At 47.2% G+C, this 21,541-nt stretch overlaps 1 protein-coding gene across 1 annotated transcript; it reads left to right on the top strand.

Annotated features, from left to right (window-relative positions):
* The first annotated feature begins 15,694 nt into the window (after nucleotides 1-15,694).
* Nucleotides 15,695-19,462, top strand: LOC6546857 (segmentation polarity homeobox protein engrailed). The gene is made up of 3 exons (XM_001976017.3): nucleotides 15,695-17,570; nucleotides 18,693-18,790; nucleotides 19,046-19,462. The coding sequence occupies exons 1-3, from the start codon at nucleotides 16,256-16,258 to the stop codon at nucleotides 19,292-19,294; spliced, it is 1,662 nt and encodes a 553-aa protein (XP_001976053.1). The 5' UTR covers nucleotides 15,695-16,255; the 3' UTR covers nucleotides 19,295-19,462.
* The last annotated feature ends 2,079 nt before the right edge of the window (nucleotides 19,463-21,541 follow it).

Raw genomic sequence — 21,541 nt, 5'->3', positions numbered from 1 at the left:
TCTCCCGGCCAGCCAGCTCATTAATTTAATGGTTTAATTGCAGGTCCGTCTTCGTCTACCCCCGGCCAGCGACACCCCCCGCCCCCACCCGATTGAAGTGCACTTGTGCAATTGGATTCTGAAACGAAACTAAGCTGGATCAGGTTGCAGGTCGCCATCATTAGGTTCGGCTCTGCAATTTGCAAATTTATGTCTTCATAAGCCAGCACTTGGCTAACGTGGCCGTCATAGCTGTAAGTCCAGCAGCTGGTTAACTGATTCATGTCGCGATCCTTTTTGGCCTGCGGAGCGTACGTGACTCAGTTGCCAAAATTTCGGGACGAGAAGATCCCATAAAAAAGGGTATGTTGCACAAGGACTGAAAGGATTTGCAGGATGTCGAGCTAGTAAAATTAGTTTGGTAGAATAGAAAGGAAATCAACCTCAAATTCATAAGCCAGAACTCGAGAAGATACGCAGTGCTTTAGGTTGCCCAAAATGTTGTATGTATCAGATAAGCTGTGCAATTAATTTTGTTCCTTCCCACACTCACTGGATTCGACCTTTGGAGTGTGAATTGTGCAAACAAAAAGCAATCGAATGCGAGAAAACTCGTCGGACAACCCCATAATTCAGTGATATTTAATCTCAAACAAATAATAATAATAATAATTTCCTGCCAAAGCAAACAGCCAGGGCCCAGAGCGAAAAGCCATCGCAAACTGGCCGGCGAAGTGCCAGCGAGCCGGCGAGCCAGTGAACAGCGGTTTGAGCCAAACAAACGCCTCCAACACGCCCACACCGACAAGAGCATTTTGGTCAATCAATATCGTAAAATGCAATTTATGATTTGTGGCTTCGATTGGCCGAAAACAAATAGCGAGGCAGAAACAAAAGCCCGGCCGAAAGCACGAGAGGATTGAGCAACAACGGCAACAAACAAGCAACATGCCACATGCAACACCAGGGAGACAGCGGCTGCTTGCAGCGGCAGCAGCAACCCAAAGTTATGGCACAATTTTCACATCATTTTCCAACGCCCCCCACCCCTCCCATCTCTGAGTTATGGGTTGCGATGGAGTTGGGACCTGGCCGACTTGGAGTCCGATCCCAGTCCGAAGTTCCCCGGCTCGAGAGGCACGTAAAATAATTTAACCAGCGTTTAACCTTAGTTTTTCGCCACTCGCCAGTGTCTGGGGATCGTCGATCGGCGATCGGCATCGGGATCGGCATCGGGATCGGGATCGCAGGCCATTGTTGCTGCAAGTTGCAAGTTGCGATGTTGCAGCTGTCCGAGCGTTGATTATGATGAAGTTGTGCGCAATTTGTTGGCCGTCTGTTGCCCACCAGGCACAACGGAAATTGGAGCTGCGAGATGGAAGATGCAAGATGGTTTTAGTTTTTTCCTTTTTTTCCCTTCTTTTCGTTTTCAGGGCAGGGGGGTGAGCTTTGGCCATGGCCAGATCGCTTAATTGGCCTCCACTGGAACCGAAGTGGAACCAAAAGCCTTCCAAAACTGCTCTTCCTCTTAACAGTTTTCGTTTCGCCCCGGCACACGAGACTAATTAAATTGCGAGCGCTATAAGCCAGGGTCATAAATAGTCGGTCCTCGAGATAAGCAGATGTGGTCTACATGGCTCCGCCCCAGAGTTTTGCGACTCCTTGGGCTCCTTTGGAGAGTGGAGAGTGAGAGTGGAGAGTCTGCTGCTCTCTCTTTCTGGCATCTCAGCCCTGCTCTCTGCCCTCTCTGCCGCAAAAGCTTGCCGTCTTTGTCTGGCTTGAGAAACTGGTTTTCGAAGTTTCGAATTTCGAGTTTCCCCAACTTCGAAATGTATCTGACAGATACAAATGCCGCCACAGTTGCAATTATGACTTAATGTCTGGCCATTCGATCAAGAGCGGTACTCAAAACCAAGGGGTATGTGTTATGGAGGGGCTTCTCTGTGGAATGCGCAATTTCCTGTTAAATGATACGTGCTATGAACGTTTAATTTATGCCACCTCTGGTTTAATATTAGCTTTGTTCTGCCTCGCTGACCCGCTCTGCCATCACCCCCCGCTGTTTCCCACCCAAAATGGCCTGATAATTCCCCCATTCGAGTGCATTTTTAATTCCACAGCAAGGGCCACGCATGCGCAGACCATAAATTATGTGCAACGTTTTCATTTCCCCATGTGCAATCCAAATGGGATCATGATTAAAGCCGAGATACAAGGCACTACATTTTCCCACCCACCCATTTTTTGTGTTTTTTTTGGGAGCTCCAAACCTCGCCAGATCCAGGCAAACCTTTGCGGAACGCTGAGCACTGAAATTGCCATCTCAATCTGACAATCCCTCAGTGGAGCAGCGGTTACCAATTCAAGTGGTTGGTGGCAAGGCGGGGGCGCTGGAAAATGGGGAAAACCAGGTGGAAACGACTCGGAGCACTTAGCGCTTTTTAGCCGCTCGTTGGTCGCCGGTCGTCGGGTTCTCCGGCAATTTGAGCGATAAAACAAATAATACATTGCACCCACTTATTTGCACTGACTGCCCCCTTTTCCCCTCCCCCCAGTTTCACCGCTTCTCGCATTGTTCTCCACCCTCTGTTGTTTGTTCTTCCTCATTGTTGTTCTTGATTTGTTTGCCAGTTTGCCAGCGATAATGAAAAGGTGTAAAATGTCAGTTTTGTTTGCTGTGCCCCCATTTTGTAATTGTTTGCTTATTATTGTTGCTACTCGCTTATTTGCAGTGGCGCCTGTGCTGGCAAAATATGCACAGGTGTGCATTTGGCCAATTGAAGAATCCCAGCTGAGCAGTGCAGAATTAATTATGAATTTCAATTGCTTTATGCACTCTTGTTAGTCACTGATTTATTAATTTTTAGCAAACAGTGACTATAATTTTGTATTATTTATGCCTATTTGATTATACTTTCGACATAAGAGTTTGACTTTATCTTAAGCACAGCTGGAATTAATAACAATTAAAGCACTTAAGACGCCAGACAATGGTTAAAACTAACAAAGTTGCCTGATTGCTATCTGGTAAACACCTAGCTCAGAACCGTGTGTGGTATCCGCCGCTGGAAAGAGCCCACTTTTCCACATCCTAATGCATATTCATTTCCGTGGATCTTCCGACTTCCCGACTGACTACGTGCCGTCACGGAGTAGCTGGAAATCAGCCATGCCTGCGGAAAATAAAAGAGTTGAAATATGAGTTATGTCAGAGGGGAGATAGGTGCCCCTTCAGGTGGCCAGTTTATTTATAGGGTAGCTCCCAGTGCGATCTACGCAAATCGCACCTTGCGAGCTGTTGATTTAATCCAGAGCTGTTCACACTTTACACTAATATGCAAGTGTGGCACCAATTTTGGTGGGTTTTAGGTGTTGGATCTAGTACGGGTACTATTATTAGGCAGCCACGTTTCACAGGCGAGTGCGAGAAGTGAAGCCATTTGAGAAAACCGATCGAGAAGCAAGCTGCACACAAAAAAATTCAATTAGTTGGATTCCGGGGTTTCTATGTACAATTCAAATCAGATGATGCGTTCGCCTTGGTATTTTAATATGCAGCTTACAAAAATGTTTTCTGTGTAAAACCGAGCAGCTGTCGAACGAACTGAAAGTCGAGGCGACAAGGCCATTAATTTGGAGCCCAAATCGGCAGTCAAAATCGAGCGTGCCACACGCTTTAGCCTTTGGGCTTCTCTCGACTCCATTTTCCCTACCACGCTCCTAATTAGTTTTTTTCTGGGCCAGCTCTTAGTCAGCGAAAGTTGCCAAGTTGCAAATTTGCGAATTTGATTTATGTTGAAAATCGAACAGGAATCAAAGCCCATCAATCAAGGGGGAAATCTATTTCTGCGGACCCTGCAACCAGCCGGCAGGGTGATTAATTTCAATAAACTCGAACAGCCGCCTGGAAATAGTGCAAAATGGGTCATGGATCCGCAGACCGAGTCCAAGTCCGAGTCAGGGAGTCTGGTCCTCTTGGCTCTGGGGGATTACAGCGTCTCCCGAATGTCTCTCAGAATTTATTATTTGCACTGCATCCAAAGGCAGCCCCGCGAATTGAGAGGGTGGGCGATTCGGATGGCGATGGTGATGGTGATGGTGGTTGTGGTTGTTCTGGTGCTCGATCCTCGGCGAGCGAACACAACTCATTTGCAAATTCCAACGAAACACTGTTCCGCAGAATTTCCAACGATCATTTAGAATTCAGTTTGGGTGCAGAATCGCTTTGGCTGCTGCTGCTGCCGCTGCCTCGAAGTCTCAGCTTTTCAGTTGCGGTTGCATGCCCCACAGCCGCGGCATTCAAACTGGCAGCAGCACTGAAAAAGCAGAATGAAAACCCACACCATATACGTATCAAATATTTGCCAAAATATTCTAGTATGCCCATCCATGTTATCCTTGTTCATTTCATTGAAGGTCTCACTACTAACCTGAACCATCAGATACATTTGGCTGCCAAGCCCAAGCCCAGTTTCTCTCTGTGTGCCGGCATCGCTGCCCCGTCTCGTTCCCAATCCCATTCTGGTTCCCCCGCCCCGGTTTCAGGTTCAGGTTCAGGTTCAGCCGGAGCTTGAGCCCGAGCTTGAGGTTCGCTGCATGTTCAGGTTCGAGACGGGGCTTTGAAGATGCGCCGCGAGTTGTTCGAGACCACCCAAGTGGACGCAGCGCTAAGGATGCTGGGATGCTGGGCTGCTGGGATGCTGGACGGATACTGGCGAATGCTTTAAACTGCTGCAAAGGGCGCTGCGCGAGTGTGTGTAAGTATCTGTGTGTGCTGGGCCGCAATAAATGCGCAAATAAAGTCACAATTAGAGTTGAACTGGTGGGAACGTCGAGCGGCCGCGACATCAGCGAACTGGGCAGGAGGGCCAAGATGCTTTTGGCATACGCTTTTGGTTAATATTTTCGACTCGCCGATGGACTGGGTCCCCAGGAACCCCCTCCGCCCCGCTCCCCTCCGCTCCGGCTTCTGTGGCATATTTTGAGATGCGTGAAGAATGCCTCCATCTGCGGATGCAGCTGCAGCTCAACTCCAACTGCCAGCTCCGTGGTGCTAAAGTAGAAATTCTTGTACTGCCATGGATCGTGGATCGTATTGTTAGTTGGGGTCCTGTCTTCATCTGAGGACTCTGGCCGGACTCCTTGGGCGGGGTCATTGATTTGTTACGAATTTATTAGTCGGTCAACCAAGTAGTGGTGCAGTAGAAAACATGGCTACATATTTTTACATTTTCATAAGTTTAAGAGATCTTGTTTTCCATTTGTCAACTTCTTTTGGATGCCACTTGCCTGTAAATAAAATTATTGTGGAGCAATTTCAGGCTGCCATTCTGTAGCTGCCATGTCCACTCCCATTGCTCGAAAGCAATCAAATCGCAACTGCTTCACACGCTGCCTGCTTGTACCGCAATTAAGCCAAATGTATCTGGATAATTGCGGCGATGTTCCCCACTATCGCCACCTTGTGGCTGTGGATCCATGGCTGCGGACGCTACTCGAATGGATCCGAGAAGCAATTAACCGGGCTCATCCAACCCATGGCGAGTGCCCCATTGATTGCGGATTGGGGGGATCCGTTATCGGGCGCACTGGCGATAATTGCTGCAACCAATTTGTCAGATACTCTTATGACAGTTGCAGATACAGATGCGGCAGTATAATGCAAGATCTATGGCCCATGCCGCACAAGCGGCGCAAATGAATAATGCAGGCAGGAAAATGGCCAACGCATTTATTTCACTTAATGCGATTTTTATCGATGGCGGGCCGGCAAACTCTGGGAACTCCCATTACAAATCACCGTTAATGAAGTCCCAGTCCATCTCGATATAATCGGGCGAAGCATGGAAGCGCTGCTGGAGCCGAGGAATTTGCGAGATCGTTTGGGCCAAAGAAAGTGCGCTATCCAAGGCTGCTCCGAAGGCTGTCAGCGCACTTAAGCCGGCAAGATGGGTAATTACATTTAGCTGCCACGCGTTGCCAACTCACTCACAATGAGCGATGACACAAAGGACACACGACCTGTGACCTTAGGACCTGCTTCTCGATGCGCTGGCACGCGTGCCACGCGCACCATTTGCACTTCCAAGGACTAGCAGTAGGCAGCATCCTTGAGCTCGAGATCCTGGCCAGGTTTATGACGCTACGCGACGACCTTGCCTTGCGTTGGGGGGTCCCAAGTCAATCACAACCTTGGCCACCAACAAATCAATCGGTCACAGTAGCTGCGTCTTCCACGGAACGCTTTGCATCCGCATGTCCTGCACTTCACAAATATGCAGACCCTGCCTATCTGCAGGGTATCTAATGTATCTAATGGCGTGGCAATATTTTATGCAAAAGAAGAAATGAATGAGTTATGAGTTTTAGCATGATTATTAGTTTCAAAAGCGCCTGAAGTTCAAAATATTCGGTACCGCGTTTGTTCGCTGTGCATTCAGCCGCCCGAAGCTGTCATTGTTTGTCCCGGATGACACTAATCCAGCTTATAATTTTATTGGGCTTGCGAGCAGCACTTGGCGTGGGTGTCCATGCCCCTCGAGTCCCCTTTAGCCGCCCCATGTGGCAACGGTAGCGAAATATTCTGACATGCGGCTTTTGACAAACCCAATTCATCAACGCCGCAAACTTGAGGAGGGCATAAGTCCAAGCGGCTTAGTGTCCATGGCTGTGATGCATGATCGTTTAATTGGTTGTGGACTATCTGGCATGCAGCAACAGTGGAGCCCCTGGCTGGACGGCCACATCAGGCACACAACTCAATTGCAGACAAATTAAGTTTTCATGGGCCGGACGAGAATTTTCCAAATTGAATTTTTCAACAGTTTCGCGGGAAGTGCGCCGCTCAGGTGTTCAACCAAAAAGCTTTTTATCTGCCCATGCGATATACTTTATGACTCAACAATCGATGGAGCCACCGATGGAGCCGAGTTCATTTTCCTGCCTTTTTCGAGGGAAATGCCTCTTGCCGGCTTTTCGCTGTTCGTGTTAATAATTTAGCTGCTTATCGCCAGTGCCGACGCTCAAATGGTTACTGGTTGGGGTAGAACTATCATATCCTACCCCATTCCCTATCGAATGTCTGTCAGCCAGTTCTAGCCCCTCACCCTGCCAATTAGCGCGCTCTTGGCACTTGGCACTTGGCATTAGATACTCCGTTCTGGGCCTAATTGGCAGGCGTTGAGTTCGGCTTATCAACGCAGCCACTCGATAACTTGCCACAGACAATGGCCCAAAGAGTGGGGAAGAGGGGCTGGGGGTTCGAGCCAAACTGGAACCCCAACACGAAGACCACACACGACGCATGCGCAAACGAGATTTAAATGAGTCGCAACTCTCTCACGATTCTGAGTTTCAGCGAAATCCGCAAGGGCGCAGTGCATTTTGCCATCTCCCTCTTTTGGGTGCCCGGAATGCCACGCATTTCAGAGATACTTTTGGCACCTCGGCGGCGATTAAATGCACACGCACGCACCAGATACTCAGAGAGAAACAGATAGTTTTTCGCTGCCTGATAGCAAAGCAACTTTCACGTATTTTTAAATGGCTAAAATTAGGTGCACTTGGGAGATTTTTATTGGGCAAGCATCGTATGATAACTAAATACATCTAAGCTTGCTGTGTAGTTTTGAATTTGAAGGCATATCGAAAGTGGCTTGTAACTAATACACAGGAAATATGAAGCAGCATGTTGTATGAATAGATTAAATTGTCAGTGTTCTACCAAAAGCAGTATGACATCCACTGTAAATATGCTGTTTCTAACTGCCTAAAAGCGTAATTTTTCAATTTACCTTTAAGGCTAGCCATTTCTTTCAGTGCATTTGGCTCAGGAACCCTGGTAAGCCGCTTTTGGGCCGACTCTCCCTTTTAATTGCCAAGTACAAGGACCACACACGCGGTCCGGTCCGCTGAAGAGGCTGGAGATTAGGGGGCATTTTAAATGTAAATCGACAGCCGGCAGCCCAACGGTCGCACATCCATTTGTTGCGCCACAAAGGGGCAATGAAAAATGAGGCAACCAACAGGTTGCCCATCGCCCATCGCCTCTAAGACGCGATAAGATGACAATGACCTGACCGCAAAGTGCCCCCAAAATGCAACCGCAGCAGCATCCCAATGGCCCAAGTCGAACTGCCCCCTCCAAGCCCTGGATTTCCAGCTCCCTTGTTCCCTTGTTCCCTGTGACACTAATGTCCTGTATGGCATTTGTCGGTGTCGGTGTCGGCATCTCTCGTTTGTCCACCGCCGCTTATCGGATTGCCCCGAAACAAATGGAAGGTAGGAATAATAGACGGGAAAATCCCCCATGCCACAGAAATTAGGCGTACCATTTTCAGATTCTCTGACCCCTTGCCACTTGCCTCATAATTTACGATCAGCCGAGGAAAAGCCTGTAAGTGCTTTCCTCTGATTGTAATAACAATATTTTGCTTTCGGCTTTCGCCGCATGATTAACTGAAAAGCCGAGAAAACCCGATCGGCGGCTTGTCAGCTTGTTAACTCGAAGTGGATCGCAGATTGGCTTCGAATCGAAAGCGCGAAATGCGTTAATTTCGCGGCCAATTGACGTGTTCGATGCTCGGTGGCAAGCCTTTCGGCGGCGTGCACTGCAAAAAATATTTGCAAATTCAAGGCAAGCAATTGTTGTGAAGACTAAGATTTGTATGCACTTCATAAAGCTATTTCCCATAAATATTTATTTATTTGGAACAAAAATTCGGAGTTTGTATAGTTATGTTATAAAAGGCACTAGTTTTGCACATCTTTAAAGGAGATATTATGTGTATAGGATAGATAGATAGTATATAGATAGAATAAAGTGCAAAGTTACCAGTAATATTGGCTAGATCTTAGTTTTGCATAACTTTAAAGGAGATATAATCAAAGATAGAATATAGTGAAAACTTGCCAGTTATATTGAGTTATATTGGTTAGATCTTAGTTCAGATGCACTGCAAATAACATTTGCATATCCAAGGCAAGCAATCGTTGTGAAGACTAAGATTTGTATGCACTTCATAAAGCTATTTCCCATAAATATTTGTTTATTTGGAATAAAAATTCTGAGTTTGTATAGTTATCTTATAAAAGGCACTAGTTTTGCACATCTTTAAAGGAGATATAATGTATAATGTGTATAAATAAAGATAGAATATGGTGTTATATATAGTTATATTGCCTAGATCTTAGTTGAGATCTCCAATTTCTTACCATGTCGCCAGTTGCAGAGTGCGCCACATGGACGTGGACGTGGCAGGGAGCTTGTCCAGCGTGTTGCTGCTTGTTGGCTGCTGTTGGTTTTAGCCGCTAATCAGCGTTGGTCGCCCGACTGATTCAATTGACTTGGCGGAAAGCGGTGGGAGCAGGAGGCGGGGGGAGATCGGAGGAGGTGCACCTCCCATGTGGCCGCCAACCTGCTGCTCACTTTACGCTTGATTTGATAAATGAATAGTGGCTGGGAAAGGCGGGGGGGTCGGCAGAACCGAACCGAGCTCAGCTGGCTGCCTGCAAATATTTGCACTGCACTTAGCACTTAGCCCCCCTTGGGGCCAGCCCCTCTCCACCCTCCCCCTCTGCCGCTTAGACGGCATTTTGAAAGCTTCAATCAAGCAAAAGCAAATGCGGTAGCAACCGGCGGTTGAGCCGAGCCGCCTCAGCGGCTGCAATTATGTGGAATGAGGTGCTAATTTATGGATTTGAAAAAAAAAATGAAAAGAAAAACACTTTTTACCCCTGCCGAGCAATTTTCGCGTCCATAATTTACACTATTCCTCTGATTGCTCAGTTAGCTAACGGTTTCGCCGCTATTATGCAGTTAAGTGGAACTAAACGCTCGTTTGGTGGGGAAATAGTTTCTTGGGTTCGGGAAGTAGTTTCACGTTGTTTTGTGGGTGGAAAATGCTGCAAAATGATACCCCTACAAAAATCATATACACACTGGTGATGATTTTATTGGCTGGTTATGCGAAGATGATTCAAATGGTGACTCAAACGGTCGTTATGTTCTGAGTCACAAATGGTTTGATTAGTAAAACAATGGAGGTGCCAGATGCATAACGATTAGTACTTATACTTATATCTTTTGATACAGTGTGTATATTATATAGTGGCAATTAAGTAAATGGGTCTGCATTCTATTCGTTTTGTAGATGAGTCTCGGCCTTCTGTGACATGATCTCGATTTAAATTAATATGCAGGCTCATTTCATAATGATAAGTAAGTATCCATTTCAAGTATCCCCTACGCACTAATTGTTCCGACGTGACCCGAACTCGGAGTTGGGCACCATGTAGAGCCGAATCGAACAGATATCATCCTGGAATCGTCCAATGGGAGAGACGCATTAATTTAATGTGAGTTTCAGGTCATTGGTAGGAAAACCGAAATTGATTGCCCCAATCTGGGCGAACGATCTCCCAGTGTGTAAGTGAGAAACCTTGTAGATACATCCAGCCATGTGTATCTGTATCTGGCCGTTGATGGGTCCATATCTAAGGCATCTTTCATGGGTTCGTAGGTAAGGCTTTAGTTTTTCGGATTTTCGGCTTTCGGCATTTTTGAGGGCGTGTTTGCCGTTGTTGTTACCGCAATCATTCCCTCCACTAATTATTTATTACGCTTTAGCGTCCGCGCAGCGAGATATAGATACATTTTCGTTGGGGCTCCACCATTCTCAGGAAATTTGTTTATTTATGGCCGATGGTGGCTTTGTTATTAAAATGTTATTGGATTTCTCTCGCTTTCCAGCTGGGTGAGTCCAAGATTGGGCCAAGATCATTAGGCCCTACATGGTGTGGTGTGGGGGGTGTTGTGATAAATGATTTCCATTCTGGCCATTCTGGCCATTCCGACAGTTTCCCTGCCTGCCATTTGCTGCGTTTTATGTTCCCTGCGCTCTTCTGTGGCCCATAAATTGGCTTTATTTTTCATTTCGGGCATTTTCAGGTGTCAGCCACGTTAAAATGGCCGCCTTGGAGTGTTCTCGATCCTTTGAACTAGCGCCGAATTTCGGGGAGTGGTGGAAAATGGAAAATGATTTTCCCAGTCAAGGACAAGCCACCCAGAAGGTATTGCTGCTGGTCGTGTGACTCCAGTGGCCTTGATTAAAACGAAAGAAAGAAAAAAACAAGAAGACCATAGGGAAAACATCATTAGAAGGCAGGCGAAAGCACCTCAATTAGGCGGGCAGCAAGGACGAGTCAAGGTCGCCGGTGGGAACTCATTTGCAGTTGCTGCCGTTCGCAGCTTCCGTAGCCTTCGTCCTGTTTTTCAATATTTCCAATACAAGGCCCAGCCTGGTCCTGCCAACCGCACAATTATTTGCAGCCGGAAAAAGGACCTCCTGCCGCGTTAGCGTGTCTAATCGCCCGGCACTTGTCCTTGTCCTTGGCCAACATCTGTGAGCCTCCGTCTGAGCCTGTCTAATATACTTAGAGCGCATCCCGGCCGACTTTCATGCTTTGCGGTTTAATCGAGTTAACAGATTTGCGAGGAGCTGTGTGTTTTGGGACTGTTTGCAAACACCAGTTCGCTTAGGTTTTTATTGGATTAACCGCACACAAAACACACAAAAGTGTCTTAAGTCGCTCAACGCGCTTATCCTTGGGCTTATGCAATTTTGTTTGGCCAGATTTCCGGGAAAATGCCTGTGGCAAATCGCCAATTAAGTGGGCGTCGAACAAGAGATTTGGGACACCAGCAAAGAGTTCAGCCACTTTCACCGGTCTTTAGGCAAAATTCGAACTAAAACAAATCTATGCGAACTAACAAGCCAACAAAATGAATTGCCATTTAGGCATTAAAATAAGATATTAAACACTTAGGAGCAATTAGCGGCCAAGAGAGACGAGCAAACATCAATAGCAAATGGCAGAAAGCGGCTAACAAGCCTGGCTAAAACTGACAAATTAGCTGAGAAAACGATTTGCGACGAGTGGCAAATTAAACAAATTACAGCTTTGCAGCGGAAATTAGCCAGCAAAAGTGAGTGGGTTAATTGATCGCAAACAAGTTAAAAGGCTCATGCAAATGTGGCCAGATGAAGTCATAAAATTCTTACGACGTTCGTCGACTCTTTTTGGCTCGATTTTGAGTTCTCCAAATGCCATTCGACTTAATAAAATTAATAAAATTCGCCAAACAACGGCCAGCCAAATAGCAATAAATATGAAACTCGTTCTTTTGTTTCGGCCAATCCATCGGATCTATTAGCTTGCTATTTTCCCTGGGCAAATAAAGTAGTCAAATTTATAATCAACAAGTTCATTAACATTTAACCCTAAACGAAATACGGCGAAACAACAACAGTCACGATAAAAACAACCAAAGGCGACAACTCAACGGATGAGCAGCAACCCAAAAAATGTATTTTTAACAAATTAAAAATTGTTTTAAAGCCTGAGGCATTGTGCGTATTAACGATGGGGGGCGGGGCGGGGAACGGGTCATGTTTGGGCCAACAGGAGGTGGAAATGATGGGAAGGCAGCCAGCTCACTGACAAACGATTTACGAACAGAGTTAAATTTTAATTAAAGCGAGCCCAGAAAGCTTGGTCTGCCACCCAATACACCGAACCAGGAAATACCCTAATCACACAGGCATAAAAAAAAGAGTAATAAAAACCATGTTAAATGAAGTATAATAAGCGAAAGAATGCCATAATGTGCAGTTTAATATATAACTTCCCTTACTTCTACCCAATCGTAGCTAATAAATCACAGGCAAAAGTATGAACAATATTTTACCCAAAATCTCTATCTAGATGACTATTGTGCATCCCAAAATAAATCATGCTGACTATATCGAATAGCACACGGAAACCTTTTATCTTCCTAAGTGGCGCGCTTTCCCCATTAATTCCAGTGTTACTTTCGGCATATCACTGCCGCAGATCGCCAGTTCCAATTACGAGTGGTAACTCTATATCCGAGTAGTTCCCAGAAGGAGTGCACCTCTCCGGAATGTTAGGGTATGCAAATGACGGACAGACGGACAGCTCATTTGTCCCTAGGCAGGGGGCGAAGTGGGGCCAGGAAGTGGGATTCGTGTGTACGTACGAGTATATTATGCCTCGCATGTGTGGCCATTAATAACTCCAGATCGCCACTCGCCGGCACTCAGCACAGCGGACGGATTTACGCATTCGGCTGCGTAAAATATGAATTTTAAATTACCCAGTCTCAGATACAGTTTCCCGCTTCAGTTCCCAGTTCCCAGTTCCAGTTTGTGTTGTTGAGGCGAAGAGAAAATACGCTTTCAATGGGGAGGGGCAATCTGCAGTTGGAGCCCTATTTATTTCATTTAATTTTTACCAGTTTTCGATCCAGTTTTAATTTCGATTCCAGGTCGACAATTGAGTTGTAGCCTGCGATTAAGTCCCTTATGCAATTGAGATTGTTATTGCCCGGCAATTTCGATATAATTGGCTCATTTTAAATCGAAACAATAAGAGTTCTGCTTACTACAATTTGCTTTGACAGGTTGTATAGTTTTTAATATATTTCCTGGCCATTAGCGTTTAAATATGCAATTTGTTTTTGTATATGGCTATTATTAATTTTTGACTTTAATAATGTTATTTGATATTCTCAACGTTTCGAAACCCAAGATAAGATCGCGCATATAAATTAAATTTGAGAATGCAAACGATATAAAAATACAAATCTCCATACAGCGTAATATGTATCTTTGGTATGTTTTGGCACCCTGACAAGTTCGTTGCTTGAGTCTTTTGTTTGGCCCGCAGCAACGAAGCTGAGAAAAGACCATTAGAGATCGAAAAGTAACCGAAACAGAAACAGAAATAGAAACAGAAACAGTAGCCGAAGTGGTGGAAAGGCAAAGTTCATTAGCAGTTACCATTTTATCCAAACAGACGCATCATTATCATTAAGGGCAAACGGGAAAGCAGCAAAAGCAGCCACAGCAACGACAGCGACAACAGCAGCAGCATCAGAAACAAGTTGAAAACTTTAATTAACGCATTTTTACGCAACTGTCGGCGGCAGTTTAACCCTTTTCGTGGCCAAATGCTGAGCAAACACGACAACGGTAATAATTGAAAATCATGGCAATCAAAGCGGAAAGTGTGTAGGGGAATGGAACGGAGTGGAAGGGTGGAAGTTGAGCGGAAAATCAACAGCTGCCGACGGCATCAGCACATCGGATGAGAGTGAGAGGGACAAAGGGGGAGTGCGAGAGAGAGGCAGCAGCCATTGTTGTCATGCGTGAGAGAGCAGGGCAGAGTGAGCGAGAGGCGCAGGGGACAGAGCGAGAGCGAGCGGGACAACCATCTATTCGAAGTTCGAAATTCAAGAAGGGGAAATAGAGCGGACTCCGCTCCGCTCCGTTCCAGTTTCCAGTTTTTCCAACTTCGACTTTTAATGGCTGACCGCAGACTGGAAGGTGCGTTCGAACCGGTTAAGACCGAATCGAAACGGTTAAGGCGTCTCAACGGCATTTCAATTTATGCATATGCGCTGCTCAAATATATTTATTAATTTATATTCGATTCAAGTCCATTCGATACTAATAAAAATGCGCATAAAAACAGAATAAATTTCGGCCCATTGATTGTGGAACAGGTTACAGACGAAATTTGCTCTAAATATGGCTTATGGCTTATTGTCTGGGCGTTAGTTTATTGGCGCGAATTGCTTATGTCACAATTGGCAACAGGAAATAGGTGGGAGTGGTGGCGAGATTACTCTCTAATTAAATCCTTTGCCCCATAAATCAGTAGCCCACATGGCAACGCTTGCTTTTATTATGCAAAAATTAACACAACAAATTCCGCTAGCTATAAGGCAATTCATTAGCGTTTTCTTTATTTGATTTCGGTTTTATTCAGCTCCAACAGATTCGTTGATTTATGAGCTATATATCAGTGGCTATATGTTCGGAATCCCACATCTCTACACTATTTGCAGCACATGTTTCACATTTGTAGATCTTCGGTTGATTAGAGCCCCACAAAAAGGCGTTATTGTTAATGTCCAATGCCCAATGCCAAATGGCGTTCGTTTTTTACACCTTCAAAAGTTTATTTTGACAGTTAGCGATGGTTTTCCATTCGTTTGTCTGCCAAATCGATATTCGATGGGCAAATAAATAAATTAAATGTCAATTAAATATCAATCAATTGCGTCAGCTGTTTTTCAAGGCACATTTAACTGGTTAATTGAAGGCCCAAAAAAAAAATTGTCATTCGGTACTTAGCGTATTTTTGTGAAAAATCGCACATGATTCTGGCGGTGGGGATGGGGGTGATAAAAAGTATTCCCCATTTAAATTAAAACAATTAGCTTTGCGGTTTTGCTCCTCTCGCTCGTTTTCCCCCTCTTCGCGTGGCCCAAAGGTGGTGTCGATAAAGTTGTAGGCTGTAGAAAACGCAGATTGAAACGTCGCGGCCGAAAACAAAATCAACAAAAACTAAATGCTTATGAAAAGTGTCGGCGGAAAGAGATGGCATGTGGCTCTCCCCCTCATGGAAAGGCAGCCATTTTCCTGGCCTACCCTCGCTGGGAGTGAGCAGTGCGGCTATATGGCCCCCACGCGGTAACGCCCCGTGAGAGAGGGAGAGCTTGCGCCTGCGCAGTTCGCTGGGGACACAGTTGTCAACCGACTGACAGCTCCAGCATGCGCATAATAAAGTCATATTGCTGCCTAACAAGCCCCCCTCGCCAGATTGGCAAGAGAGAGTGAGAGCGAGCGGGAGCGAGCGAGAGAGCGCTCGGGCCAGCAACAAGAGGAGTGAGTGAGCCGGCGAAACCGGTTCGCATGGGGCAGGTGACAAGGCTAAGAGAGAGCGAAAATCGATCAGTGTAAGGCCGAAAAGACCCATCTTCCACTCTCATCTCTTCACGTCACTGTCACCAACTGCTGTCACTCACTCACTCGCTCGCTCGCCGACTCGCTCGCACCCACCGCGTCAGCTCCTTGTGCGATCTCGCCCTCTCGCTCCCGCACTCGAACCTCTCTTTCGCCCGTGACAGTTCAATCGGCTCTCGCGTTAACTCTCCCCGACGTCGGCGCTGCGATTCCGAAGTAGTCAACTAATTCAGTCGTTGCGCTCGATGTGAACAGACGTGCGTGTCGGAACAACAGTTGCAAATCAAACACGAAAGCAAAAGCCAAACAGAAAGCAGCAAAAACAGAAAACAGAGAAGAGCATCAGAGGAATCTGAGCAATCGGAAGAATCAGTGGCCCAGTGTCAAGTGACCCAGTGACAAGTGTCTTAAGCGAGTTGCGATTTAGCGCCAAGTCGAAACCAATGGCCCTGGAGGATCGCTGCAGTCCACAGTCAGCGCCCAGCCCCGTAACCCTACAAATGCAGCACCTCCACCACCAGCAACAGCAGCAGCAGCAGCAGCAACAGCAGCAAATGCAGCACCTCCACCAGCTGCAGCAACTGCAGCAGTTGCACCAACAGCAACTGGCCGCCGGTGTCTTCCACCATCCGGCAATGGCCTTTGATGCCGCTGCAGCCGCCGCCGCTGCAGCAGCTGCTGCGGCCGCCCACGCCCACGCTGCTGCACTGCAGCAGCGCCTCAGTGGCAGCGGATCGCCCGCGTCCTGCTCCACGCCCGCCTCGTCCACGCCGCTGACCATCAAGGAGGAGGAGAGCGACTCCGTCATCGGGGACATGAGTTTCCACAACCAGACGCACACCACCAACGAGGAGGAGGAGGCGGAGGAGGATGACGACATCGATGTGGATGTCGATGACACTTCGGCGGGCGGACGCCTGCCACCACCCGCCCACCAGCAGCAGTCGACGGCCAAGCCCTCGCTGGCCTTTTCCATCTCCAACATCCTGAGCGATCGCTTCGGCGATGTCCAGAAGCCGGGCAAGTCGCTGGAGAACCAGGCCAGCATCTTCCGCCCCTTCGAGGCGAATCGCTCCCAGACAGCCACGCCCTCCGCCTTCACGAGAGTGGATCTGCTGGAGTTCAGCCGGCAACAGCAGGCGGCCGCCGCAGCCGCCACTGCGGCCATGATGCTGGAGCGGGCCAACTTCCTCAACTGCTTCAATCCGGCTGCCTATCCCCGGATACACGAGGAAATCGTGCAGAGTCGCCTGCGCAGGAGTGCAGCCAACGCCGTCATCCCGCCGCCCATGAGCTCCAAGATGAGCGATGCCAATCCCGAGAAATCCGCTCTGGGATCCCTGTGCAAGGCGGTCTCGCAGATCGGACAACCTTCTGCCCCCACCATGACCCAACCGCCGCTGAGCAGCAGTGCCAGCAGCCTGGCCAGTCCGCCGCCCGCCTCCAATGCCTCCACCATCAGCAGCACCTCCTCCGTGGCCACCAGCTCGAGCTCCGCCTCGTCGGGTTGCTCCTCGGCGGCCAGCTCCTTGAACTCCTCGCCCAGCAGCCGCCTGGGAGCCAGTGGCTCCGGCGTCAGTGCCAGCAGTCCCCAGCCGCAGCCCATTCCTCCGCCATCCGCCGTTAGCCGGGACTCCGGCATGGAGTCCTCCGATGATACGCGTTCCGAGACGGGATCCACCACCACCGAGGGCGGCAAGAACGAGATGTGGCCCGCCTGGGTGTACTGCACCCGCTACAGCGACCGTCCCAGCTCAGGTTAGTATCTTTGAGATTACCAGGGTTTCAGTGGGTCAGAAACAAGGAACTGCCAAAGGTTCGGCATAAAAAATGGCAAATGGAAAATGAAAAATGGTATATGGTACATGGTACATGGTATATGGTATATGGTTACATGGGGACCACCCTTGGGGAGCGTTATGGTGGCGGCAGCCTTTCAAGCAGCTCTGTTTTGTGTCACAAAGCCGAAGGACACTGCCACAATTAGGCGACACGCGGACAATGGCAATGAGCCCGAGTCTGACTCCCATTTCAATAACCATCCCATTCCGAATCCGAATCCGACTTTGGGCCGCACGCAGCGCTGCGCTCCTTTTGAAGAGCGACACTTTATGTGACAACATGTAGTGCAGCGGCAGCGCTTGGCTATCGGAACTGTTAGATCCTCGGGTCGAAGGTCACCGGGCACGCACACGCACACACGCACACACACGCCACGCAGAAGCAGCGACCCTAAAACGCGCTGACGAGTGATGGGGATAGGCGGGTGCGGGGGCGGGGGAAGCCCCGAAAGGAGAAGCGTTTTCCATTGACAAGCGGAGATTTCCCTGGCAGCTCTTCTTAGAGCGAGTGTTAATTGACGAGTTAAGTGCTTTTTTATGGCTGGCAATGGTTTTTTAATTCGGTGTCGATGCAATCGATGGCAGCCCATAAGCGAGGCGTTGATGGCCCCACTCCGCGGCCAGGAATTAATCAACCGATCTCCACTTACTGCCGCTCAATTAAATTATAATTTACAGTGTGTGGAAATCTAATAGGCACTTCGTACCGCTGCGATTCCGAGTTGCCAATTAGCCGCTGACTTGGACTTGGTCGCTAATTAGAGAGTTTGGCGACCGCTGGCAAACCATTTGCCTAAAATATGCCGTAAACCTTTGGGTTCGTTAGCTCGCCGGAGTTCCTCTGCCTCCGCTGACAGCTGACAAATTGAACACTTCCCCGCCAGCACGCAAAAGGGAGCACCAGCTCCAGCTCCGGCTCCAGCTCCGGCAGAGGAATTTGGCCCAGACATATGCTAATTGAATCATTAATATTATTAATAGTGTGTGCCGCATTTATGCAAATAGAACTAACGTATTTCTCGTGTTCCGTGTATTCCAGGACCCCGCTACCGCCGCCCCAAACAGCCAAAGGACAAGACCAACGACGAGAAGCGTCCACGCACCGCCTTCTCCAGCGAGCAGTTGGCCCGCCTCAAGGTGAGAATCTGTTCTATACACCATATCCGAATCCCTATCCAATTGCCTACGCTTGTTGTGTCATATTTGCACCAAAATATTGACACCGCCCGCTGCTAATGCATCCTGGCCACCGCATCCCCTGCCGTACTTAACCAATTGGCCACGCTCGGCCCGAAACCGCAAATAATTGATTTTCCCTACCTGACTGACTGCACCACATGGATAACCGTGCCATCCGAAACTCATCCAGCAATCCATTTCTTCCACTTGCAGCGGGAGTTCAACGAGAATCGCTATCTGACCGAGCGGAGACGCCAGCAGCTGAGCAGCGAGTTGGGCCTGAACGAGGCGCAGATCAAGATCTGGTTCCAGAACAAGCGGGCCAAGATCAAGAAGTCGACGGGCTCCAAGAATCCGCTGGCCCTGCAGCTGATGGCCCAGGGATTGTACAACCACACCACCGTGCCGCTGACCAAGGAGGAGGAGGAGCTCGAGATGCGCATGAACGGCCAGATACCCTAAGTGGTGACCACCGCTCATCCATAGGGGTTACTCTTCTGACGGGGGCGTGCAATATTCGGGGGCGTACAAATGGTTTTCATGTGATATAATTGTAGCGTACATATGTTTTTGTATATATCTATAACCCTAACCCTAACCTAGAGTAAGATGCATCCGCAGCGAATTCGAGGTGCAAGTTGTTGGCGTATTTATTTACCCACCCTGTCTAGCCGAAAGTATTATCGTAATCAACCGACACAAGCCTTTCGCTATCGCCGCACTGCAAAAGCTTCGACCTTCAGACGTTTATTCCCACACAAAACTATCTATAGTTATTACTCCCTATGAACGACGTGCTTGCAGCCGCTCTGTATATTAAGTATTTAACAGTTCCCTAGCTTAATTCCTAGTTTACGCACTTAAGGACCGCTATGAAAGAGTATTTTAGTTTCTAAGCGCAATGTTAACGAGCAACTAATAGCTGGCAAATGCACCTAAGAAAGTAACAAGGAAATGTTTGTGCTAAAGCAAGAAAAAAACTAAAAACAAAATAAAACAATTATGGCAAAAATTCAAATGCAATTGCTTTTCTTCTTGGAGCGGCAAGCCCACATGATTAAAGCAAAATACCGCCCATACTTTGGCGGACATGCTGGCTAATCGGTGGCATTATTCGCAGTACATATGTAGATACATAGGCCCATTCTTCACTCCTCGCTTTTCATCTGTCACTTCAAAGGCTATAGAACATTAAATCACGAGCACTTGTCGTCGGGCGAGGGTGCCGCTAATTGCACTATCACATTCCGAACCAAAATCGGAGGCAGCTCTGGCTCACCGATTCCATTCCGTTTAATTAAAGCCAAATCCGCGCGAACTATAAACAAATATCTGTGACGAGACAGCAGTCCAACAAACAGAAAAAGATGCAAAAAATGCAAAACGAAAGCGGCAGGGAGCAGTCGTCAAATGATTTATTGGCACAGATCTGGCGGCGAGCGGCGTTAATTTGCTGAAAATAAATGCAAACGCGAATGCAATGCAGAAATGCAGTGGCGTGGGAGGGGAGCGGAGGGGGCGGGACGAGCAGCTGACATTTACTGGCAAGCGTTGATGTGCACATACGATGCACACACACACGAGTGGCAGTATAAAACGCATATGAATTGATGCCAAACGCTAATTGCACAGCTTGGGGCTCAAATCCGTTCGCATGTCTCGAGGGGTCTCGCTTTTTCAGCCATCCAGTTACTCAGCCTTTTAGCCAAGGCGGATTCAAATCGCCCGAATTATAGAGGCGCAAATCCATTTGTGCACGTAATGAACCAATTAGACAATTTGCCCATTAGCAATACACACAAACAGCGCCGCAATCTGTCTCGCCATCTGTCTATCTGTATCTGTATCTGCGTCTGTGTCTGTATCTGTATCTGTATGTCTGTCAGTCGATCGGTCGTCCGTATCTGCAAATCGAATTAAATGGAAGCGGAAATCAAGTAAACTTTTTTATTAGGCACCCTAACGTTTGGCGGGTATATGCGCACGAAGTAACACGCCACTGTTCACGAAGAGTTTGCGCACTTCATTTACCTCTTTTCCTTCTTTTTATTTTGAGTTTCCCTCCTTCCGAAAAGAAATTCAAGATAAGGCGACATCACAAATTAAAGCACTGTTTTCCCCTTTTCCCAAGATTAAATTAAAGATAAGCCTAAATCACAAATTAAAACAATGTTCAACTAAAACAACTCTAGGCAGTAATCAATTTCCTAAGATTTGAGAGCTGGTGTTTTATCCCTATCCGTAAATATCCTTGCCCTTTAATATACAATTATTATTTCTACTGGTTGTGTAAAATATTGTAATAGACAGGTTCATAGACTATTATTAGCAATTTGCAAGCTATCCCACACCACTAACTATCCGTAGCTTCTTGAAATATTATGAGCTTATTATACCCGTTACTCGTAGAGTAAAAGGGTATACTAGATTCGTTGAAAAGTATGTATCAGGCTGAAGCAAGCGTCAAAAAATGTATTTTTTTTTTTAATTTTTCAACAAAGTTAAGAAATGTCCCAAGGCTGAAGTTCAAAACTCCATAACTCAACTAATCTTAATCGGATTTTGAAGTGGCATACCTCTAAATAATTCTGGCGCAATTCTCTAAAAAACTGCATTCAAATTAAAAAATTTATTTTTTTGAAATATTTTTGTAATTTTTTTGATATGTTGATGTTAGAAATTCAACAAAGTTAAGATATGTCCCAAGGC

Source organism: Drosophila erecta, unplaced genomic scaffold (genome assembly GCF_003286155.1).
Source record: "Drosophila erecta strain 14021-0224.00,06,07 unplaced genomic scaffold, DereRS2 tig00000092-arrow-pilon, whole genome shotgun sequence".
In the NCBI taxonomy this organism is placed as follows: domain Eukaryota; kingdom Metazoa; phylum Arthropoda; class Insecta; order Diptera; family Drosophilidae; genus Drosophila; species Drosophila erecta.
This window is presented reverse-complemented; position numbering and strand designations above follow the sequence as displayed.

Coding starts and splice junctions, on each gene's coding strand:
- LOC6546857 (XM_001976017.3), top strand. CDS start 16,256: ATGGCCCTGGAGGATCGCTGCAGTCCACAGTCAGCGCCCAGCCCCGTA. Junction 17,571..18,692: donor CAGCGACCGTCCCAGCTCAG/GTTAGTATCTTT, acceptor CGTGTATTCCAG/GACCCCGCTACCGCCGCCCC. Junction 18,791..19,045: donor AGCAGTTGGCCCGCCTCAAG/GTGAGAATCTGT, acceptor TTCCACTTGCAG/CGGGAGTTCAACGAGAATCG.